Source organism: Theobroma cacao, chromosome 7, assembly GCF_053813885.1.
Source record: "Theobroma cacao isolate CCN51 chromosome 7, ASM5381388v1, whole genome shotgun sequence".
Taxonomy (NCBI): domain Eukaryota; kingdom Viridiplantae; phylum Streptophyta; class Magnoliopsida; order Malvales; family Malvaceae; genus Theobroma; species Theobroma cacao.
In genome coordinates this window covers 2,883,392-2,907,803 of record NC_142645.1, presented here as the reverse complement: position 1 = coordinate 2,907,803, position 24,412 = coordinate 2,883,392, and the positions used below count along the sequence as shown (strand labels likewise).

General features: G+C 34.6%; 5 protein-coding genes and 1 pseudogene across 7 annotated transcripts; all 6 read left to right on the top strand.

Annotated features, from left to right (window-relative positions):
• Positions 1 to 936: 936 nt before the first annotated feature.
• On the top strand, positions 937 to 2,936 carry LOC18593650 (protein translation factor SUI1 homolog 2). 2 transcript variants are annotated; one of them, XM_018124490.2, is made up of 5 exons: positions 937 to 1,122; positions 2,003 to 2,084; positions 2,179 to 2,384; positions 2,476 to 2,529; positions 2,688 to 2,936. In XM_018124490.2, the coding sequence occupies exons 2-5, from the start codon at positions 2,048 to 2,050 to the stop codon at positions 2,730 to 2,732; spliced, it is 342 nt and encodes a 113-aa protein (XP_017979979.2). In that variant the 5' UTR covers positions 937 to 1,122; positions 2,003 to 2,047; the 3' UTR covers positions 2,733 to 2,936. The 2 variants fall into 2 exon arrangements, with proteins under 2 accessions (XP_017979979.2, XP_007021029.3); XM_007020967.3 differs by having other exon boundaries at positions 1,998 to 2,084.
• Positions 2,937 to 4,560: 1,624 nt separating this feature from the next.
• On the top strand, positions 4,561 to 5,975 carry LOC18593649 (MYB-like transcription factor ETC1). The gene is made up of 3 exons (XM_007020966.3): positions 4,561 to 4,912; positions 5,391 to 5,478; positions 5,627 to 5,975. The coding sequence occupies exons 1-3, from the start codon at positions 4,861 to 4,863 to the stop codon at positions 5,712 to 5,714; spliced, it is 228 nt and encodes a 75-aa protein (XP_007021028.1). The 5' UTR covers positions 4,561 to 4,860; the 3' UTR covers positions 5,715 to 5,975.
• A 2,169-nt stretch (positions 5,976 to 8,144) lies between these two features.
• Positions 8,145 to 10,249, top strand: LOC18593648 (L-type lectin-domain containing receptor kinase IX.1 pseudogene; annotated as a pseudogene).
• Positions 10,250 to 15,346: 5,097 nt separating this feature from the next.
• On the top strand, positions 15,347 to 17,785 carry LOC18593647 (L-type lectin-domain containing receptor kinase IX.1-like). The gene is made up of 2 exons (XM_088807898.1): positions 15,347 to 17,448; positions 17,569 to 17,785. Exons 1-2 carry the CDS (start codon positions 15,525 to 15,527, stop codon positions 17,595 to 17,597), a joined length of 1,953 nt encoding a protein of 650 aa, XP_088664024.1. The 5' UTR covers positions 15,347 to 15,524; the 3' UTR covers positions 17,598 to 17,785.
• A 195-nt stretch (positions 17,786 to 17,980) lies between these two features.
• Positions 17,981 to 20,946, top strand: LOC18593646 (DDRGK domain protein). Of its 2 annotated transcripts, none has more exons than XM_007020962.3 (9): positions 17,981 to 18,118; positions 18,379 to 18,508; positions 18,591 to 18,705; positions 19,294 to 19,400; positions 19,497 to 19,598; positions 19,706 to 19,867; positions 20,191 to 20,247; positions 20,432 to 20,468; positions 20,603 to 20,946. In XM_007020962.3, exons 2-9 carry the CDS (start codon positions 18,389 to 18,391, stop codon positions 20,806 to 20,808), a joined length of 906 nt encoding a protein of 301 aa, XP_007021024.3. In that variant the 5' UTR covers positions 17,981 to 18,118; positions 18,379 to 18,388; the 3' UTR covers positions 20,809 to 20,946. The 2 variants fall into 2 exon arrangements, with proteins under 2 accessions (XP_007021024.3, XP_017979967.2); XM_018124478.2 differs by lacking the exon at positions 17,981 to 18,118 and adding an exon at positions 18,170 to 18,190.
• A 735-nt stretch (positions 20,947 to 21,681) lies between these two features.
• LOC18593645 (protein translation factor SUI1 homolog 2-like) lies at positions 21,682 to 23,607 on the top strand. Its single transcript, XM_018124488.2, has 5 exons — positions 21,682 to 21,843; positions 22,683 to 22,763; positions 22,870 to 23,075; positions 23,169 to 23,222; positions 23,339 to 23,607. The coding sequence occupies exons 2-5, from the start codon at positions 22,727 to 22,729 to the stop codon at positions 23,381 to 23,383; spliced, it is 342 nt and encodes a 113-aa protein (XP_017979977.1). The 5' UTR covers positions 21,682 to 21,843; positions 22,683 to 22,726; the 3' UTR covers positions 23,384 to 23,607.
• The last annotated feature ends 805 nt before the right edge of the window (positions 23,608 to 24,412 follow it).

Here is a 24,412-nt window from a genome sequence, read left to right as displayed (position 1 = left end):
TAATATTATTGATTAAGGTATTTTTTTCATTTACATTTTTTACGAAATAATGCATTAAAGTATTATTGATTATGATAAAATACCTACAATCTCTTAAGTTTTAATTAACATTCTAAACAAGTCTATTAATTTTTAAAATAGATACTTCATTTAAAAAAAAATCTTCCGTTAGAGACATAGATCTAGCTGTTTGTCAAATGTTTGTGTTTTCGTTAATTTGATGACATAATAATATTAAAATTATAATTTTATTCATTATTAATTTTAAAAATTATTATTATATAATTTTTATTAATTAAAAAAAAAGCACTGTCGGTGTCATCCTCCCTTTTCTTGGAGAGCTAAAGAGCACCATGGGTGCCTTTTTGTAAATTTTTTTAAAAAATATAATAATAAATTTTTAAATTAATAAAAAAATATTTTAATCCTTTCATCATCTTTATTAATAGTGTATACAATTTTGATATGAAGTGTCCATTTTAAAAATTAATAAATTTATTTAAAATTTAATTAAAACTTAAAAATGTGAAAATATTTTACCTTATTGATTAAGATATTCATTCAATCTACATTTTCGACCAAATAACGTTAGGGGTATTCTTTTATTAATTCAAATGGGTTGGATTTAAGTTCCCTAAAGGACATGTTAATCATAATTAACTGAATTAATTTTTTATAATTACTTATGGATTTTTATTTTTTTAAGAGAAAAACAACAAACGGTGTCGTATTATGCTTGCCATTCGAACCCATTTCTCTACATACGTTGAACTTACGCATCCTCCTCGTCTACAAAAATGGTTCAAACTCGCCTAGGATATCGTCCACGTGTCCGTCCTAATGATCACTAGCTAAAAGAATCGAGTACACGCCGAACAGCTCACTCGCTTTCTGTAACCGACTTTAAATTAAAACGAATATTAAAAAATATATTTAGGACTTCAAAAGGAAAGGAATTTCTAGATCCATCTTTGGTGTATTTTCTCTCTCCCCAAACAAACCCTCGAAAACTCAGCGAACGGAGACAGAGAGCTCAGGCTTCGACCATCAACTTTAGGGTTTTACTTTTTTAAATTTGATAATTCGATTCTTGATTGTCCAAAACCCTAATTTTCAGATCAGGTACGTTTTAATTGGTTCTCTAATTTTATTTTGTTAAAAAAAATTGTAATCGATTGTATGGGTACTTGTTGTTTTGATTATTTTAGCGTTTTTATTGTGTGAAAGGTTTTCATCTTTGTTTTAGTCCCAAAAAGAAATTGGAAATTTTGTTTTAAGAAAGATTACGAAGAAGAAATCTTCCTTTTTTGGCTCTGTTGTTGTAACTATTATTACTATTAATTCAGCAAGATATATGCTTTCTTTGATGAAATAGACAAAATTTAGTACTTCTTTGGTTCTTTTTTCCCCCTTAATTGAAGTTTATAATCTTAATTTGAAACCCCCCATCCAAAAAAAATCACTACTTTGAGATAATTTAGCATTGGTGTGTCCTTGAAATTTTTTAGGGTAAAATTAAAGGTACCCACTTTAGATTACATCAGCATAATGCTTATTCCAATATGGGGTGTTGGCAAATAAGTGTCCCATATGCAAAAGTTGTACCTTTTATAGTTTTACTTAGTCTTCGATATTATAAAGTTGTAAAGGCGTTTTGTGTTTCTGCTAGTAAATTTGGTTCGTTAGATTCGTGATTCAAATGTTTGATTTTGTGGACTTATTGTATTGAGTGAGTCAAATGTGCCAAAATGAGTTTATGGCTTTTTCTTGGAACAACATAAATCGATGTATGAGTCTTGTGGTGCTTTGTTTTTGTTTAGCTTTGGATTAACCAAAAATACTAAATTTTTATTTCACGAACACTTCTTTGTCCTTCGATTGCTTTTTCTTGTTAGCTGAAAATAAGGGTTTGAAATGTTTGTTTGAGAGATGTGTAGAAAGAAGAAACTTATTTTGGTCTAGTAGAATGAAATCACTGATGAAGGTTTGCCTTGCAGTGTAGGCCTGAGTGTTGTAGTTGTTTGGCTCTTTCTATCAGCAAAGTTTCATGTCTGATCTTGACGTCCAGATTCCTACTGCCTTTGGTAAGCATTTTCCCCTCATATTGATATCCACTACAATGAATCGTTTTATCTTGATCATGGAAAATCTAACTTGTACAGTGTGCTGTGTCTCTAGATCCGTTTGCTGATGCAAATGCTGAAGACTCTGGTGCTGGTGCCAAGGAGTATGTGCATATTCGTATTCAGCAGCGGAATGGTAGGAAAAGCCTGACTACTGTCCAGGGGTTGAAGAAAGAATTCAGCTATAACAAAATTCTCAAGGACCTCAAGAAGGTATTCTGTTGCAATGGCACTGTTGTCCAGGACCCTGAGTTAGGGCAGGTGTGTGTCTAACCTCCTAAGAAAGTGACCTTCCCCACCTCTGCCTTTGTTTTCCATTGTTAAGTTCATTATGTATGTGGTTTATGTGTAGGTTATTCAACTTCAAGGTGATCAGAGGAAGAATGTCTCCACCTTCCTTGTTCAGGTAATTGTCACTACCCTTTGGAACGTTTGCATATTCTTAAGACTGACTGGAAGGTTCTATGTTTACTTGCTTAGTCATGCATGTCTGAGTAATTGAATGTTTAGTTTAGGCATGTTGTTTCAAGTTCTTAATCACATTTGCTTTCATTTTGATAATAGGCTGGCATTGTGAAGAAGGATAACATCAAAATTCATGGTTTTTAAGTTGCAGCTGCAAAAATTTCTGGGAGTCTAGCCTCCAGTTCCAAGTCGAAAATCCTACCTGATGAACTATTAGTTATATCTGTACTGTTATATTACCTCTATGTTGGTTTGAAACTGATATATACGTCCTGTGTTTCTTGTGCTTTCAACTATTGGCTTATGTGATGCTGAATGACAATGGAAACCGTTACTGTTTTTCTATCACACTGGGTTGTTGCTACAATCTTGAAGTTAAAACAGCATGACATGGTATTCCCTTTTAAATTCTATTTGGCTTTTCAAAGTCCAATAATTGAATTAGTATTGCAATATGTGATGAGGGATGGTTTCTTTAAACTTGTGTACAATTCTTAAGTTGATACTTGGTTGTGTTGTTAAATTTGAAAAGATGCTCCTCTATGCCTGGTTACCGGTTTATTGGTGCAATTTAAGTTTTCTATTGATTTGGCTCAGAGTTCAGTTCTCTTCTGAGTTTGTGGCTGTAAATATACAGCTGATGTTCTTCACTGTGTTCATGTGATTCACCAAATCCCACGGGAGGCACAGTTGAAATGATAGCAAACTAAAATGAGATTAGCATTCAAATGGATAATGCTAGGAACAGAGTGAGGAATGGATTATGCTTAGAGAGAAAGAGAAACAGAGTTGGATTTTAAAATTATGAGCCGAGGAAGACTTCTTTTGTTTAATTTATGCAACAAAAAGAGGAATAAACTCTCTTCTTTTTCCACCATCATGTTTAATCCGCGTGCAAAGAAACTGTGGAAGAAATGATTGGACAGGAATGCAGGAGAAAAAAAATCCATCCTTTTGGGCCAAAAGAGAACAAAAATAAAACTTCAGGAAAAGAAAAGAATGTCAAGGCCTTTTACAATTATCTTAATAATAATATGTTGTTGAAGTATGCCCACCTATGCTAATTTTAGATCTATATAGCCACTGATCAAATTCTTGATGCTTAACTAACCCCGGCTAATTTTTTTGGCTTGTGACAAAATAAGAAAGCAAGTTTCAATCAGAACATATGGCATATGACTCTGTTTCATGAGCATGACAATGATGTTGATGTGAGACTAATCTCTTTTCCTTTCTCTTTTCCCTATCTTCTGCTTTGTACGCATGGTGCATAGGTGGGTCCTGAGGTATAAAGTTATTACTATTCTACATTTCTGGTAATCCAACCAGCCAGTTCATAAAGAAACCTTCTGCTCTTTTGTTTCTTTGGAATTTTAAGAAAGGATGTTGAGTTGGAGTTACAGCACAGGGACAGCTCTTGCATGTTTTGCGGGTACTAATTGCAGGCTGGGTAGGACTTTAAAACAAAGTGCACTGCAACTTCAAATAATTTAATGAAGTTAGTGGAAGAATGTTTTCTTGGGGATGGTTGAGAAAGCAGGAACTTCAAACTTCAAACCATTTGAATATTGGATATGGAGCAGTTCAATTCTAGTATTCATGGTGACTGGTTGAATCAAACTGAAACTCAAATCAAAACAAGATGGATTTTCTTTCCTTTGGGTGCATGAAAATGAGAGTCAGGTGAAGTTTCAAGTTGCAAGGACAAGAGTTTCCTCTGATGCAACCATTCATCTCCATACTTTTGTCTATAGAGAGTGAGGTTTGTGAATTACAAGTCCTATTACCATCACTTTCAACTCCCATGTGTCATATTGGTAAAACGAGGAAAATTATTAGATCAGATGCAGAAGATGGCAGATGAACTAGATGACAAAACCTGCTAAAAATCTGAAACACGAGTCAATTGTGGAATATTTATTAATCACAAAGGTATAACTCATCTGATGCTACCTTTGTTACAGTACAACCCTTTTTTAAATTCATGTCAAAAACTTTATCAGTAATCTATATTCACCTAACATACCAAACCCCTTATTCTCTTTGCCAACTACCATTCTACAAAATATTCCCTTCCCACCTTCCATTCTCCCTCCCAGTAAACTTCCTGTAGGAGAATGTTTCTCTCTCAGTCATGCATGAAATACTATTTAAATGCCTCCGGTTCCCCAACATCTCTCCAACTCACATAATTCTCTTGTGACTCTCTGACAAAGGGTTAAGTGGTTTGAGGTTTCATTCTTTGAGTGGAAAAAAAAAAAGGAAGAAGAAAATGGCTGAATCAGAACACTCTTCTAGTGAAGATGCATCTATGGACTCTATAGGTAAAATCCTTAGGCCTGTTCTTCAAATCCCAAATGTCCATTACTGTTGAGATCCCATTTTCTGTTTATTTTTCTTCTTATTCATCATTGTTTTACTTCTTTCTTTTTTTGGGTTTGGCTATGACAAGACAAATTTAGGCTTTTTTCTCTTTTATATTCTGCAGCAGAAAGTTCTACAATATTGTAATCCTGATGTCATTACACTTTTCTTCCAAATTTTAGCTTTCATGTTTCTCTTAACTATGTACTTTTTCAAAGGGAAAAAAACATTAGAACCTTCAGCTTTTCCTATGGCTGACTAGAGTTTGAGCGTTTGACTCATCATCTAGGTGTTGAAAAGAAGCAACAAAGAAAAACACCCAAGTTTCATATTATAGTTTTGGGTAGAGTATTTCACTTCCTATACCTTGCTTATTTGAAAGAAGCTTGAAACCAGAAGGTCCTTTGTGCTTTCTAACCTGGGTTATTTCATTTCCAGAGGATCACAATAAACAAGATTCTGAACTGCAGTTCTCAGAAGATGAGGAAACACTGATAATCAGGATGTTTAACTTGGTTGGAGAAAGGTAGTAGTAGTACATCTTCTCTTCTTTTTCAAACTTTTTTCATCAGGTACACATACGTACAAGCACGTACATACACATACACGTACACATATTTGTCTTTTTTAAAATATTTTTATGTTAAAAAAGAGGGTGCAACATGTTGTACCAGATGGACTCTGATTGCTGGGAGAATCCCTGGAAGAACAGCTGAGGAGATTGAGAAGTATTGGAACACAAGATACTCTACAAGCCAGTGAAAGCATCATTGTGGAATGTGTTGGGAAGTTTTTGTTTTGGGGCCTAAATAGAATTTGATGACTTAACTAATTATTATGTAATTGGTGAAACATAAGGGGTATATTGTTTTGGTTCTGAATCTTGGAACTAGTGGCTTTGGGTCTTTTGGTTTGAGAGTCTGGAAATTTACTGCCCCTTGACATGACCTAAATGTAGGATGTAAATATGTTGGAACCATGTTTTTGTTTGAATGGAATCTGAACAAATTCCCATTTTGCTAATTGAAGGATGGTCATTTTCTTAGTAAAAACTTGTTAATCTCTCTTCTATTAAGAAAACTTTCATCATCGAAGAACATCCGTGACTCAAAAATCGAAACTATTTTTTTTTCTTAAAAGGTTTATATTTTGATATATTACCTTTATAAATTTATGAAATTTCCCTATATGGTAAAATAATAGTGCATAAATAGTATTAGCTGACAGTATGTAGAACATAAACTCTCTTTTTATTAATTTGATAAAAAAGAAACCACAAGTCGAGATCAATGGGTTAATTGTAATTATTGATAGTAATATGGGTTAGTTTATAAATATTTAGAATTGCAAGTCCATCCATAGATATTCCAGTTTCATTATATTAAAGGATCCAAACATTTTAAACATTTTGAGTTGCCCATAAAATCATAATCATTTCCAAATCCATTTCCCTAATTAGAATCATGGGCTACCAGCCCATTACAACTTTAGCATTTCAGAAAGCCCATAGGCCGAGTTTGGACTAATAAATAGATATATGGCTAGTATATATACTTAATGTTATTTTATTTTTTTCATCTCTAAATATTTGTTTTTTTTTTATTGTCACGAAGAATTATTATAAAAGTTTTGAATTTGATATATATTATGTTAAAATTTTTTTTAAAAATATATTATAGATGTAAATTTGTCATACAAAAAATAGTAATACGAACTTCATTTTGATACATCTCGAAAAGAAAATCGGAACAAAAAATGGAATGGATGGAGCATAATAATATTTCATGTTAACATATATAATTTAAATGAAAATGCATTATTCATATTACAAGATATATAGTAATTCAAATTAGATAAAAAATTTTGGGGAAATGTAACATTAAATCTTGATTTAGGAGTAAGAGTTGAGATATTCACATGAACATTATTATGAACAAGAGATTCACATGAACATATTTTTAGGAATAAAAAGGTCTCCTTGAAGTGTATTTGCATTATTATTGTAGTCTTAATTGGTCAAGATGAAATACTTGTTTAGCTTTCCTACTATTTTTTCATTCTAAAATTTCTCATGATTCCCGACTTTGAAAGCTTGTTAAACTTGTAAGACGTATATTTAATTTAAAATTAATTAATTATAAAATAAAAGGTTCATAAAAAAATAAATGAATAAAGGTAAGTTTGCTTTGATGTCATGTTAAATTTTAAGACAAATATTAAATCTAAAATCGAAATTTATTTGTCAAAAATATTTTGAATATGAAATTTTTTTACAAGATGTGTTGAACAAAGTGGAATTTCTTCCACATTTGCCCAATAGAGCAGCAGGTTCTTTCTCTTCATTATCATTTTTTTTTATTTCTTGGCTTTTTCCTCTTAATCCTTAGGACCAAATTTCTTGGCTTTTTCCTAAAAGGAAAGTACCATGGAATATACATGTATCTCTGCCAAATACACATGATTTGACGGGGCCCTGCGCCTGGAAATATCTAGGAGAGCTTGTCATGCACTAAGGAGCAACCCAAGGAGGATATAAACAAAAGCAGCATGTTCCACACTAAGAAACTAAGTCAAATCTTTAATAGAAAAAGAATCAAGTCAATCGGCAAGTGCTTGGTATAAGTGGAGTCTAGGTTGGATTGCTCTAATATTACTTTATCAAAATCTTCATGATTATCTTATCAAAAAGTTAATTTAGCAGGTATGCAACATCTGTGTTTATAAATTTTAAAAAAAATTTTATTTCTCTGATTTGAGTTGGAAGTACATTATTTATTTCTTTTGAAGAGTTTAATGTTACACTTAAACATGGATTACTCGCAGAGTTTTATGAGTTCTGCAAGGGAAGCATTACGGGAAATAATCTATTGATTTGGCTTAAAGTTTTAGATGAAATGATTTACAATCAAGTCAACAGGTCAATGTGAACATTCTGTGCCGCTGAAGTTTGCTGTCAAAGTTTATTTGAGTAAACCTTAAAAATATTATTCTGAAGTTTCATGGACACATGAATCAGCCTGCCTGGTTTCATGGTACAGATTCATAACTTTCTCTTAATCAATAATTGTACCTTTTCCTGTCAAATGTGTAATCATACAACTTCCAACTTTTTCCTATCAAATCCTACGAAATTGTTATAACTTACCTCCTTCCTTTTCTCTGTCACATTGTAGTCTCAATGGAGTTGTTCATACGACAGCTTACCATCTTTACAACCTTTCTTTTCTTCCTTCCTTTGATTGATTCGGTTTCCTTCAACATAACTCACTTTGGTTCTAACATGACAGACATTGAATACAAGGGAGATGCGAGTCCTTCTGCTGGAGCCATGGACTTGACCAAGAATTCGATTTATCGTCTTGGCCAAGTTATTTGTACAGAGCCTGTGCGGCTCCAGGACTTTGGTACCAAGCAGCTTACTGACTTTACCACCCATTTTTCCTTTACTATCGATACCTTAGGTCCTGACAACCTAGATTATGGTGATGGGATCGTCTTTTTCATTGTTCCTGTTGGATTTCAATCTCCTGAGAATTCAACTGGTGGTGGTTTAGGCCTATTTCCTAACACCTTAATCCCTCAGTTACCACAGCAGAAGCATCAAATTGTTGTAGTTGAGTTTGACTCCTTTGTCAACTCAGAAAGATGGGATCCTCCTTATGAGCATGTGGGCATCAACATCAACTCGCTCAATTCTTCTGTGTACAGTCCTTGGAATGCTAGCTTTCACAGTGGAGATACTGCTGATGTATGGATTTCTTATAATGCTTCCACTAAGAGCTTGACCGTGTCTTGGAGTTACCAGGTCACCTTTAATCCTCAAGAAAATTCTAGTCTTTCTTTCCATGTTGATCTGAATGAGGTTTTACCCATGGAGTGGGTCAAGGTTGGGATCGGAGCTGCAACAGGTTTTTATCACGAGAAACATATACTTAAGGCATGGCAGTTCAGTTCCAGCTTGGATTCGAAGCGGACAAAAGGATCAAAGGCTGACAAGATCATAATGATTGCACCGCTATGTTTTGGTGCTCTAGCAGTTGGGTGTATTGTGGCATTTTTTACAATTTGGGGAAAGAAGATTGGAAACAAGCAGGAGAATCCAGAGGGAATAAGCTTAATCTGGATTATTCATGACCTTGAAAGAGGAGCAGGACCAAGAAGATTTTCTTACAAAGATCTTATCTCAGCCACCAACAATTTTTCAGATGAAAGAAAGTTGGGCCAAGGTGGATTTGGAATTGTTTACAAGGGACACCTACCAGAGTTGGACATAGATGTAGCAGTGAAGAAATTTTCTAGGGGTTCTAAACAGGGAGAAAGGGAGTATTTAGCTGAGGTGATGATTGTTAGCCGGTTAAGACACAGGAATCTGGTGCAACTCATTGGCTGGTGTCATGATCGGGGTCACTTCCTGCTTGTGTACGAGTTCATGCCCAATGGTAGTCTCGATTCTCACTTATTTAGCCACAATTGTACTCTAACTTGGGCCGTAAGGTACAAGATTTGTCTTGGTTTAGCAACAGCAATGTTTTATCTTCACAACGATTGGGAGCAGTGTGTGGTGCACCGAGACATCAAAGCTGGGAATGTATTGCTGGATTCTGGTTTCAATGTCAAGCTTGGTGACTTTGGATTAGCTCGGCTGGTGGACCACGAGCTAGATCCTCGAACAACCTGTTTGGCTGGAACTTTAGGCTACATGGCTCCAGAATATGTAATCTCAGGAAAAGCAAGCAGCAAGTCAGACGTTTACAGCTTTGGGGTTGTGACTTTAGAGCTTGTGACTGGTAGAAGGGCAACAGATACTAGAAACGACGAGATGGGATTGGTAGAGTGGGTTTGGGATCTTTATAGACGGGGGGAGCCTCTATTAGCTGTTGATGAAAGATTACAGATGGAGTTCGATGAACAACAAGCAAAGTGCATGGTAATGGTTGGACTCTGGTGTGCACATGCAGATTACACGTTGAGGCCCTCGATAAGGCAGGCAATTAAAGTCTTGAATTTTGAAGCAGAAATGCCTGATCTCCCATTGCAGATGCCTGTTTCCATGTATCAAGTCCCCTCGGCTTCACCAACTGAAAGCTTTGCTGAACCATTAATAAGTAATTCTTTTTCTGAAGCAGGTCGCTAAAATCATACGATTATCTATAGGTTTTGTAAGCTCGTTGGACATGAAATTTGGGGTTTTTACAAGCAGTTGAAAAAAGAAACTGGTGTGAAGCTAATCAGGTCCCAATGCCATATTCCTAGACGTGGAAGTTTGGTACCCCTCATGTCACGCCCCAGACCTGAGACATGACAGACGCCGTATATCTGTAAGGTATAATCTTACATATATGCAAGGCTCTAAAATATATATCTTAAATCATTACTAAAAGAAACTGATATACTTAAAAAATTTAGTGATTTATAAACTATATTTGGCAATAGAATTTTTAAAAATCATAATTCGACAATATTCAAAATTAAATCTTCAAAATCATAAAGCTACTAAATCAAGATAAAAGTCTGAATACTAATTAAGATAGTTCGATGTTCATAATATTTAAATAAATCCTAAACAATTTAAGTGCTATTAAATTAAACATCACTCCCCAAAATTTCGGCGTGGTTGACCAAATCACAACCTGAAAAAAATTTGAAGGAAAAGGTGAGTCCAACTGCTCAGCAAGTAACTAACATCCCTTCAGCCGGATTAAGCATGCTTAGAACATTTAAGACAAAATATCATTTACAAATGCCGAGACAAAATATTGGGTAATCTTATTCAGAATCATATACTTCAAAATTTTGTGCATTCAAATAATAGAACAATTATATTCACAATATTTAAATTTTTATGATCTCCCGTAACATGCTACGATCACACTTAACCCCCGTGGCATAGGTCAGAAATAGAACCACAATTAACCCGGGTGGTAGGGGTCAGAAGCATATCAAAGCAATCATTGGTTTCATTGAACAGATATCACAAATACCACTATTCTGTAACCGGTGGTGCGGTTGGTAAATCGATCTCTAATCACAGAACACATGTCGACATGACCAACATTTAACCCCTATTGGCAGGGTCAGAGCATAGCCATACTAGGAGACAAAACAGAAATATATATATTTTTAGATTACCCAAAGTTCATAAAACAGTATATCAAATTTTTCAAGCATATCTCATACACCACAAAAGTATATTTGTTTCAGACTAAATATTTGTATTTATATTTGCGAAATCATATATGCATACATTATACAAAAGTCGTATACAAATTTCAAAATCAGAAATTATGCTTTGCATAAACGACATTATAAATCCAACATATAAACTCATATATATATACATTTTGAATGCTCAACTCGATTTTAATAAATTATTGGATAAAATATTATATCTCATGTACAAATTCAGATTGATGCTAAATTTTAAAGTGTAAAAACACCGAAGAGATATCAGTCACTTACCTGATCTTGTTAATTTCACTTTCAAGTAGTAATTCTGAAAATCCTCCTAAAAGCCTAATATTTCAAAAAACATATACAAAAATCAGAACTGAATTTACAAACAGATCCTACAAGGTGACTTTTCGTTGACCATCCTAAGCACTTAGGGTGTGTAGCGACTTTTATTACAATTTAAGAACATTTTTGGTTAATAAGGTAATATTTTATTATTATATATATTTTTGAATTAAACAAAATTTTGCAATAAGGTTGAGAATTAAACTTAAATCATAAAATCAGTAAGGATTTTAATTTCAGATAGAGAGATAACACTAATTTCTCTTGAAAAATTATATTTATAATTTTTCATAAATTTTTGATATTTTAATAAAATCTACTAATTTTAAAAAATAATTTATAAAATATAAAAATACATACTTCTTGACATAAAAATACAGTAGAAATCACATATCCAATATTTATGAAGTTTACAATAGAATTTATCACATATTAATTAAAATCAAATTTTAAAACAAATTAAAAAGAAATTTTCTGTTTTCAGAAATTTCCAGAATCTGGATGGCCATTTGGCCTACTTTAAGCACTTGTAACTTTTAATCCGATAAATTTTCAGTGATGAAATCAACACCAATATGAAGTATTCATATCATAATACAACACCAAAATTTGTTTCGATTAAAAAGAACAGAAAATTCTCAAGTTTCGAAAGCTAAAATTCTCAAAATCGTCACAAAAATATCCAGATTTTTGGGTTTCCAGTATCAACGAGCCCAATTTGAGGCTTTAATTCTCTTAACACAGGAAGCCTCTAACCGAGCCATTGGTGCCAAAATAAACACCTTATTTCATACTTCAAAAGCCCTCAAAGAAACGACCAAAAACGTTGCCAGAATATAGAGTTCCGGTGACCCAAAGTTGAGTTGTCAAAACTGTTAAAAATCAGGTTTCTAATTAACTTCAAAAATTCATATCTTCCTAACCATAAGGCCAAACGAGATGCTACAAAAACCATTGAAAAGATCTTTTCAAGACCTTTTTCATTGGTACCCATCATGCTACCGGAAAGTCATAAAAAAAGTACCAAATTTAAATAAAAGGTAAGAAGATACAACTAATTTAAAGTTCTTTGTACCCAAACTATGACAATACAACACCAACTTACCTTAATCAACAATTCCTTCAATACTTTAACCTTTCCTTTTGTCTTTCTTTTTCCCTGGTGCGAAACTCCTTTGACTGTCTATCGTTTGAGTTTGATGAAACAAACTGACATCCATTATTTTTTTTTAACGTGATTTAGTGAGTTGTTATCAGATAAAATAACTGACTTTAACCCCACTAACTTAAACGTGATAAAAAAAAACTGATATTAATTAAACTTTTTTATTTACTTAAAGATCCTTATTTTATTAACAAACCTAAAGTCATAACTGCAATTATAAAAAGTTGAACTTATATTATATTTATTTATTTGTTTAATATAGATTATAACTTTTTATATAATTAATTAAGTATGATATTTTTGAGGGTATTACACCTCAAGCTGCTGCTGAAGCCATGAAGCTTTGATGAATGAATCTTAACAAGCTTTAGAATAAACTTTGTTGTGCCAAAGCTGGGAATCTGAATCAGGAAGCATCAATTAATTGTTAAAGCTTTGATGTCAATTACCATATGAGCAAGAAATTTCTGTTCTGCTGCTAAACGCTTGGTAGCTTGGGTTCTTTATGTAGGAGGATTAATTTCCGTCTTCTATAAATAAGAAAAACAAACAATAATCTCCCCCACCACCCGCACCCACCACCCCCCCAAAAAAAAAAAAAAATCCATATAATTTGAAAGAAGCTTGTAACCAGAAGGTCCTGTGTGCTTTCTAACCTGAGTTATTTCATTTCCAGAGGATCACAATAAACAAGATTCTGAACTTCAGTTCTCAGAAGATGAGGAAACACTGATAATCAGGACGTTTAACTTGGTTGGAGAAAGGGAGTAGCAGTACATCTTCTGTTCTTTATCAAACCTTCTGCTCATATACGTACACATGGTTGTTTTTTTTAGAATATTTTCATGTTAAAAAAGAGGGTGCAACATGCTATACCAGATGGACACTGATTGCTGGGAGAATCCCTGGAAGAACAGCTGAGGAGATTGAGATGTATTGGAACAAGGTACTCTACAAGCCAGTGAAAGCATTATTGTGGAATGTGTTGGGAAGTGTTGTTTTTCTTCGTATTCATCATTGTTTTGCATCTTTTTTTGGGTTTGGCTCAGACAAGACAAATTTAGGCTTTTTTGTCTTTTACATTCTGCAGCAGCAAGTTTTTCAATATTGTAATCCTGATGTCATTATTCTTTTCTTCCAAATTTTAGCTTTCAAATTTCTCCTAAGTACATTTTTTAAGGTTTATATTTGATATATTATCTTTGCACATTTATAAAATCTTGGTAAATTTACAAAATTTTACTATATGGGTAAGTCATAATGTATAAAATCATAGTAACTGACAATGTATAAAACATAAACCCTCTCTTTAATTAATTTGATATACAAGAAATCACTGGTGGAGATTAATGGGTTTATTGTAAATATCAATAGTTATGTGGGTTAGTTTATAAATATAGAGAATTGCAAGTCCACCCTTAAAATATTCCAATTCATTATATTAAAATATCCCAACATTTTAAAAAATAATAATAAATAATAGTCTCTCAAGAGAACCCCAAAGGTTCACCTCTTTTAGGTTTTGCCCCATGAAATCAAAATCATTTTCAAATCCATGTTCCTAATTGAAATCATAGGCTGCCAGCCCACCACAACTTGAAAGCCTATGGGCCGGGTTTGGACATTTAATCCAAACTATTACTTATTGGACTAATAAATAAATATATAATTAGTATATAGATTCAATATTATCGTACTTTTATCATTTCAAAATGTTTTTTTATTTATTTTATATTATAATTGTTAAAAATTCATAATATGGATGTTTAATTTTTTTTAAATATGAAAAAGTAAAAAAATTCATGAAAAATAAATTTGTTATATAAAAAAAGGTAAAAGTAAACATTTCAAAAAGGAAAAATGAAAAAAAAATAAACGGATGGAGAATAATAATATTTTAAGAATATATATATATAAATTAAATAAATGCACTTTTCATATTACAAGATAAAAAAGATAGATATCTAATTTAAAGTTAATTGATTATAAATAAAAGAAATTTATGAAAAAAATTAAAAATAAAAGATGATGTATGCTTTGATGTCATATTAAATTTTAAAACGAATATTAACCGTAGAACTGATCAAAAATATTTTTCAATAAGTAATTCTTTTTATCGCCGCTAGGATGTGTTCAACAAATGTGAAAGCAAGGGAAAGTTGTTCCACATTTTCCCACTAGAGCGGGAGGCTCTTTCTCTTCTTTATTTGGTATTCCTTGCTTTTTCCTCTTTTAGCTTCTGGACCAAATTTCTTGGCTTTTTCCTTCAAGGTGAGAAACCATGGAAATGTGCACGTGCCTTGGGCGAATACACATGAACGTGGGTCTGATTTCTCGTACAAAATTACTGCAACGGGGCCATGCGCCTGGAAATATATAGGAGAGCTTGCTCCACGTTCCGAAACTAAGTTAATCTTGAATGAAAAAGAGAATTTAAGTTAATCGGTACACTATTAGAATTGCTTGGTTTGTGTGAGTTTAGGTTTTTTTTTTTTTTTAATAATTGAGAAAAGAGATATTTGAATCTTATTTTTTAGATAAAAAATTATATATCAATCAATGTTTTTAAATTGAACTGTTTTAATATTATTTTTTTGTACGATTATGATTTTTTTATTAAAAACTTAATTCGATAGGTGCATAACGTTTACTTTTGTAAGTTTGCCAACAACGTTTATTAGACCTAACCTTACAATATTAATCTGAAGTTTCCATGGACACATGAATCAGCGGCCCGGGTTTCATGGAACAGATTATTAACTTTCTCTTAATCAATAATTGTACCTTTTCCTGTCAAATGTGTAAGCATACAACTTCAACTTTTAACTACCAAATCCTAGGAAATTGTTATAAGTTGCCTTCTTCCTTTTCTCCTTCACATTGTAGTTTCAATGGACTTTTTCATACAGCAGCTTACGATTTTTGCAACCTTTCTTTTCTTCCTTCCTTTGATTGATTCGGTTTCCTTCAACATAACTCACTTTGGTTCTAACATGACAGACATTGAATACAGGGGAGATGCGAGTCCTTCTGCTGGAGCCATGAACTTGACCAAGGATTCGCTTTATCGCCTTGGCCAAGTTATTTGTACAGAGCCTGTGCGGCTCCAGGACTTTGGTACCAAGCAGCTTACTGACTTTACCACCCATTTTTCCTTCACTATCGATACCTTAGGTCCTGACAACCTACTTTATGGTGATGGGATCGTCTTTTTCATTGTTCCTGTTGGATTTCAATCTCCTGAGAATTCAGGTGGTGGTGGTTTAGGCCTATTTCCTAACACCTTAATCTCTGAGTTATCACAGCCGAAGCATCAAATTGTTTTGGTTGAGTTTGACTCTTTTGCTAACTTAGAAACGGATCCTCCTTATGAGCATGTGGGCATCAATATCAACTCGCTCAATTCTTCTGTGTACACACCTTGGAATGCTAGCTTTCACAGCGGAGATACTGCTGATGCATGGATTTCTTATAATGCTTCCACTAAGAACTTGACTGTGTCTTGGAGGTACAAGGCCACCTCTAATCCTCAAGAAAATTCTAGTCTTTCTTTCCATGTTGATCTGAGGGAGGTTTTACCCATGGAGTGGGTCAAGGTTGGGATTGGAGCTGCAACAGGTCTTTATCACGAGAAACATATACTTAAATCATGGCAGTTCAGTTCCAGCTTGGCTTCCAAGCAGACAAAAGGATCAAAGACTGACAAGATCATAATGATTGCACTGCTATGTTTTGGTGCTCCAGTAGTTGGGTGTATTGTGGCATATTTTACAATTTGGGGAAAGAAGATTGGAAACAAGCAGGAGAATCCAGAGGGAATAAGCTTAATCTGGATTATTCATGACCTCGAAAGAGGAGCAGGACCAAGAAGATTTTCTTACAAAGATCTTATCTCAGCCACCAACAATTTTTCAGATGACAGGAAGTTGGGCCAAGGTGGATTTGGAGCTGTTTACAAGGGACACCTACCAGAGTTAGACATAGACGTAGCAGTGAAGAAATTTTCAAGGGGTTCTAAACAGGGAGAAAAGGAGTATTTAGCTGAGGTGACGATTGTTAGCCGGTTAAGACACAGGAATCTGGTGCAACTCATTGGCTGGTGTCATGATCGAGGTCACTTCCTGCTTGTGTACGAGTTCATGCCCAATGGTAGTCTCGATTCTCACTTATTTACCCACAATTGTACTCTAACTTGGGCTGTAAGGTACAAGATTTGTCTTGGTTTAGCAACAGCAATGTTTTATCTTCACAATGATTGGGAGCAGTGTGTGGTGCACCGAGACATCAAAGCTGGGAATGTATTGCTGGATTCTGGTTTCAATGTCAAGCTCGGTGACTTTGGATTAGCTCGTCTGGTGGACCACGAGCTAGATCCTCGAACAACTTGTTTGGCTGGAACTTTAGGCTACATGGCTCCAGAATATGTAATCTCAGGTAAAGCAAGCAGCAAGTCAGACGTTTACAGCTTTGGGGTTGTGACTTTAGAACTTGTGATAGGTAGAAGGGCAAGAGATCCTAGAAACGATGAGATGGGATTGGTAGAGTGGGTTTGGGATCTTTACAGACGGGGGGAGCCTCTATCGGCTGTTGATGAAAGATTGCAGATGGGGTTCGATGAACAACAAGCAAAGTGCATGGTAATGGTTGGACTCTGGTGTGCACATCCAGATTACACGTTGAGGCCCTCGATAAGACAGGCGATTCAAGTCCTGAATTTTGAAGCAGAAATGCCTGATCTCCCATTGCAGATGCCTATTCCCATGTATCAAGTTCCCTTGGCTTCACCAACTGAAAGTTTTGCTGAACCATTAATAAGTAATTCTTTTTCTACAACAGGTCGCTAAAATCATATGATTATCTATAGTTTTTGTAAGCTTGTTGGACATGAAATTTTGGGGTTCTTACAATCAGCTGACAAAAGAATCTGGTGTGAAGCTAATCAGGTCCCAATGCCATATTCGTAGACATGGAAGTTTGGTACCCTGCAAGCTGCTGCTGAAGTCATGAAGCTTTGATGAAAGAATCTGAACAAGCTTTAGAAATAAAATTTGTTGTGCCAGAGCTGGGAATCTGAATCAGGAAGCATCAATTAATTGTTTAAGCTTTGTTGTAAATTACCATTTGAGCAAGAAATTTCTGTTCTGCGGCTAAAGCTTTGGTTCTTTATGTACCAAGATTAATTTCCTTCTTCTATAAATAAGAAAAACAAAAAATTATCCATACAAAAATCCCAAAAAAGAAAAAAAAACTATAAACAACTCTTAATTTCCAATCAAGGAAATTTTTTTTTGTTTTGCAACATAATATAAATACCCAAAATTGAATTTATTCATAAAATGTTCTTGGACATAAAAAATTAAAAAAAAATGAAAATTCTGAGTTTGTTGGTCAACTGGTAAACGACGTCGTTACTGCTTCGCTATAGCAGCTGTTAAAATTTGACATCTATCGACGGAAGGCCTCTCTCCTCTGGTTCTTGCCTGAGGTATCTTCCTGAAAATCCACTCTCTTTTCTTTCTTTTTCTGAATCTTTCTTTAGTTTTCTCGGCAGCCAAACGTAGAGTTACCACTCATCGATCTGGTTTTTCGTTTTTCTTTTCGATTAAGTGAAAAAGATTCAAAATTTAACATAATTTGGCATCAATTTTAGGACTTGAAGTATATCCTTTCCATGTTAGGGTTTTAGTATATTTCTATCATTCAATCCATATCCATTTTGTTTGATTAATGCTTTTCCATTGGCAGTTATACAGAAATGGAGGAAATATTTGCTCTAGTACTTTCCATGCTTCTTGTACTCGCATTAGTTCCATTATATCTGTGGAAACGCCGTCAGGGTACTCGATCAACCGATGAACACGTTGAAGAACGCCAGGTATATATGGAGTATTGAAAGTTCTAATTTTGTTGGTTTTTTTAATTTTATGCGATTATTAATTGGTTTGTGTGGATTGCAGGCTCCAAGGAGGGAAAATGTAGTACGTGGTGGAGCCACTGGTGGTCGTAGTAGGATGCGGAGGAGACCGGCTGCCGGAGGAGCTAGCACGTCATCAGCCGCTGCAACTGCTGAAGGTTTGTTGATTGGAAAGAATGTGAAATTTGATTGGTTTGTTGAGGATTTTAACAAATTTTACTGATTTGATGACATATGGGACTTTCTTGCTATAGTTATGAAATCTGTATATGAAATGTGTAGAGGACCATATATGACCATTCAGCAGATCATCTTTTCTGGATGTTGTTATTTCTGTCATTTAGCGGAATTACTTTCAATTTAGGAAAGAGATGTGAGGTGAAACAGTGGTTTGTTTTGTGGAGTGATACTTCACGTTTAAGGTGGTTAAGGTTGTTAGTGAATATAGGGAGTTTAATTTATGTTATTTGTAGATTAAAACCATACTAAGGAATGGCTTATCTTTGATGTCTCAAATGTTTTTTTTATGAGGAATGAGAGAGAGAGGAACGATTTGGCTTTGTGCAAGGATGTGTGAATCTGAGATGCTTTCTTAATAATCCCCCACCCCTTCTTTTCTCTTCCATAGCATTAAATTTGAATTACGCTTCTACAGCAGCCTAGTTTTCTTTCCTTAAAATGCTGTTTTCTCTGCTTGGGGTAAGTGGCACTGACTGAAGTATTTATTTATCCAAATGTCAATGCAGAAACTGCTGATGGAAGTGATGGAGAAGATGAGGCAGATGGGTATTATGAGGCTAAAGCATCGAAGAAAAAAGAAAAGAAGCGGCAAGAAAGGGATGCACAAAGAAGGGTACATCATTATTATCTCAGTCGTTACTTATTTTATATTCTGTTATGCTTGGACCTGTTGCCACTGTTCACTAAGTTCTTATGACTTTTGATCAAGGCTGAAGAAGCTGCTCGGGAGTCAAGGCTGACCAAACAGGACCGATATGCTGAAATGCGGAGGAGGAAGGATGAGGAACGTGAAGCGGAGGAGCGTAGGCTGGTGTGTTGATTGCCTTCATCTTTGTGGCGCTGATATACTCAGAATCCACCCAGATAACCACTTATATATAATTTCCCAATTTAAGATATTTGCTATCGTTTATCTAGGAAGAAGAAGCTCAAGCTCGAAAGGCCAACGAAGAAGAAGCTGCTGCATTGGAGTTTGAGAAGTGGAAAGGGGAGTTTTCTGTTGATGCTGAAGGAACCACAGAGAATGAAGTGCAAGATGGAAGTCAGGACTTGCTTTCCAATTTTGTGGAATACATTAAGGTAATTTTGAGCCCTGTATTAACTGGTTTCTTACTCTAAATCATGATAAGCAGACAAGTATTTTCTTTGGCTGTTTTCAGCCTCCTCCATTTCCTCTTGCTTTGATCTTTTTCCTTTGACAAGCAAATGACTATCAAATGTGAACTTTTTTGATCTGAAATCTTTTTAATCAGAATTTAACAAAGGTTTTGGAAGTATTTGTGCTATATAATGACAGAATAAGCATTAGCCTACATACAGTTTATTAGGTGCCAATAAGGCTTTCGAATGAGTGTTGTTGTGTTGCACTTTGGTTATTTATGTATTTGTATATGATCTTGCAGAATCATAAATGTATTCCTTTGGAAGATCTGGCTGCAGAATTCAAGCTGAGAACCCAGGTATATGCTCCTAATAGTTAATTTCCCCTTTAAATTGAATCCTTTCATAGGTCGACTTTTGGCCTCCAGTTCTAGCAAATAAAGGGAACCCGTAAATTGAACTGTCTAGCCTCTCTTCTTCCATCCTGTTCCTATCCTAGATTCTGCTTTCTAACTTTTTAAGTACAACTTATCATCAATGCAGGAATGTATCAATAGGATCACCTCCCTCGAAAGTATGGGTATGTAATTTTCATGTTTCCTTCCGTTCATAACCATCTATTCCGGAACTACTTTCATCTAATGAACAATTTAAGTGCTTGTCATATAAAACTTAATGACTTATTTGTCTATCCTTTATTTATCGCGTGCACAGGTCGACTTTCTGGTGTCATGGATGACAGAGGAAAATATATATACATCTCACTGGAGGAGATGAAGGCTGTAGCCGACTATATCAAGCGTCAGGGAAGGGTTAGCATTTCACATTTAGCCAGCAAGTCCAACCAGTTCATTGATTTAGAGCCAAAAGTTCAGCTCTTGGAGGAGATGAGCATAGCAGAGGAAATCAATGTTGCTTGATTCAATTGTATACCCCTTCCCCTTCTCACTAATATTTGTTGAAGACAAAGTTTACTCATGGAAAAATATAGCAATTGCATTATGAAAACAAAAATGGCCAGATTGAGTTTTGCTTATGCATTTACTTGTTTTAAGCCACATAGTCTTCCTGTTTTTAATTTATAAATTTCTTTCGGTTCTGTTTAATATCACGATTTAAATAATTATAATCATAAACATTCATTTATTTTTATGAAAATAAACAAATTTATCGTAATCATCGTACTAAGATTTGTCGCTATTTATTATAAATGATACGATATCTTGTATTTACGATTAAATTTGATGATTATAATTGAACTTAACTCAATTGTAATTAGGATAATAATTTTTTTATATTTAGATTTGTAAATTTATTAATCTTAACTAGAAACAAATGGGGAGGACTTGGTTCGGGGTAATCGGACCACTCTTATCTAAACCGAACCTGATTCTGTCTTTCCCTACAAGACATGAACAAAAACCGCACGTGCCCATTTTAAGGATTGTTCCCAGTTCCCAACGTCGTCGTTCTATCCCTTCAAACCTTCTTTTTCTCAACAATTTCCATTTACGTTGACAATTCTACCCTTTCAACTCAACAACTCCCCTCCTTTCTCCTCATCAACACTACCACCTCACGTCTCACTCCATCAACCGCCACGTGTCTAATTTTATCATCACGAGCTGTTAACAGCGAGTGCAATTTTAAATCGTAATAGCAGGAGTAAAAACCCATCGCCTCAACTTGCGCACGACCTATGAAAAATCCCAAAAATACCCACAAAAAGAAAAAAAAATTGTCTTTTCCTTAAAATTTTTTTAATTAAATAAATTATTGGGTATAACTCTCTCCTTTTAATTCCCTCTCCACCCAAACGAAAAAGCTAAACTCCACCACCACCCCTACCACGCCGAGGAACGCCTCTCAGACTTTATCCGACTTTTAGGGTTTCATTATTATCTCGTAATCCGAAGTTCAATTATCTACCAAAAGCCCTAAAATCCCCGGATCAGGTAATTTTCCTATATAATCTTCTCTAATTTTCCTTTGAATTCTGTTGTTTTTGGGGGTTAAAGATCAATTTTTTATCAGTCAGTGATTGATCTGGAGCTTTTCTGATCATGGGTTTTGTGTATATAATCGAGATTTCTTCTTTTTTGTCTTTAATTTGTATGCTAATTGTTTGTGTTTAGATCAGATTAAGAATCTTTTTTGGCTGAAAGAAATGAGCGAAATGTAAGATTCAAGGTTACATTTTTAGGTCTGGGATTTTGTTTTGTCATGATTGTATATAGTTTGATTAGATTGAAAAAGAATATTAATCTAAAATAGTGAGTTTTTAGATGTTGGGTTTTTGTAAACATGTTAATTGATTTTTAATTGTGCCTTTTGGATTAATTGTAATGATTTCTGGGATGGGTTTGTAGCTAATTCGTTAAGATTTGGTCCCTTAATGCATAAATTAGAACATTTTGGGGTGTTGTTTTGTTTCTTTTTTGGTATGTTTGAGAAAGTGGAAGAGCAAATAGGGAAGATTTTAATCCTCGTTGGGAGGGATTGGGTGCAAGTTTGAATCTTGTTGTGATTATACTTGTTTCCAGTTTAGCTTATGGTTTTTTATTTAACAATGATCAGATACTTCTTTCTTCTATTTACTTTTTGTGAGGTTTGTTAGGCTTTCGTTTGTTATGTTAACTTGTTGATAGAAGGGAATGAGATGCCCACTTTGGTTGGTTGTTAAATGGAATTTAGGATTCCTTTTTTTTTTTTTGATTTTATGTGAATATTATTGTTATTCTTGATGGTGATATATAAATTCATATCTGATGTGGGTATTGCTTTGCATATTTAGGTCTGAGCTTGTGGTTGTTAGGCCTCTTTGATCAACTAAGTTTCATGTCTGATCTCGACGTCCAGATTCCTACTACCTTTGGTACGCCTGGATCCTAACTTCCCAAGTCCCATTATGCATCTTTGTTGTTGATTTGTCTGTTGTTGTTAAAATGGGTTTAACTTGTATTTTGTGTTTGTTGTGCTAGATCCCTTTGCTGATGCAAATGCTGAGGACTCAGGTGCTGGTGCAAAGGAGTATGTTCACATTCGTATCCAGCAGCGGAATGGTAGGAAAAGCCTGACAACTGTCCAGGGGTTGAAGAAAGAATTCAGCTATAACAAGATACTCAAAGACCTCAAGAAGGAGTTTTGCTGCAATGGTACTGTGGTTCAGGATCCTGAATTAGGGCAGGTGTGTGTATAACCCATAAGAGATTATTAACCTTGTCAATATCTGTTATTGGTGCCCAATGGTTAAGTTTGTTGTATTGCTGTTTATATTCAGGTTATTCAACTTCAAGGTGACCAGCGAAAGAATGTCTCCACCTTCCTTGTTCAGGTAATTGTTTTTGCTTCTTGAATATTTCAATGTCACATGTGTTGATAAGCAAAAGTGCATCTGATGCAGTGTGGTGTTCAAGTTCCTAAACTTCATTGTCTTTCTTTGTGGACCAGGCTGGCATTGTGAAGAAGGAGAACATCAAAATCCATGGTTTCTAAGTTGCAGCTGCTTAAAGTTTTCTGCTAAGTCACACGGCTTGTGTCAAAGCAGAAAATACTACCTGATTAGGATAATATCTATGGTCTTATATCATCTCTATGTTAGTTTCATAACGACATATGCATCTCGTATTTCTTGTGCTTTCTAGTTCCCTCAATTATGTACCGTTGGATGATTATGCAATCTATAAAAGTTTGTTTCTCTATGACTCAAAGTTAAACAAGTGGTCTTTTAGTCATCTGAATATCTTCTGCATTTTTTGTTTGGGTTTATTTCATCATCTGATGAAGCACAAGATTTATTTCGGCTATTGGTTGTATGGATCTTAGATATGATCATGTTTGGTCATGCGGAGCTATAGAGAGAGATTTCTTGTGCCGGTTCGTGCACTTGCTTTAAGAGCATTAGATCTCTGGTTTCTGTTCCCTGCCTCTTTTCTTCTGTTCCAGCCTCACTGCCTCAGTAATTGGTTGCGACCCTGTTCTTGTTTGCTCAAAACGTTGCTTCTACAATAATACGTAAATCTGAAATTGAAAATGAAAATTGCCTGCTAGGATCTCAAGGAGTTTGAAAAGTGCTTGGGGGATGTTAATCAACAGACTCAACAAAGCATCAGAGGCCGGTGAATTCACCTACCATATAAACTAGTGCAATCCATAAAAATATTGGCAAACATAGGGGAGCTGGCCAAGTTTGTGTTACGAAAAATTAGGGCAAAATTGGTCATGGTTATGCGAGTTGTGGAGTTTTATGCCCTTAGCCGCTAAGGTATATGCAATAATAGTAGAAATATTCCATTATGTGTGAACGAATGTCAGCCAGGAATAACTATATTCTCATTTCTAAGATGATTTTTTCATTGAATTGACATGAGCATTATCTGGTAATGTTATATTCCAGCCAAAAAGGTGAAGGAAAAGAAGCATATTTTATCCCTTGCTTGTGCATCTTCCCAACCAGAGAATCCGACATGTAAGTGTCATTCTCTATTAAAGATTAACCTATTGAGGTGCATAGAGGTCTGTAGA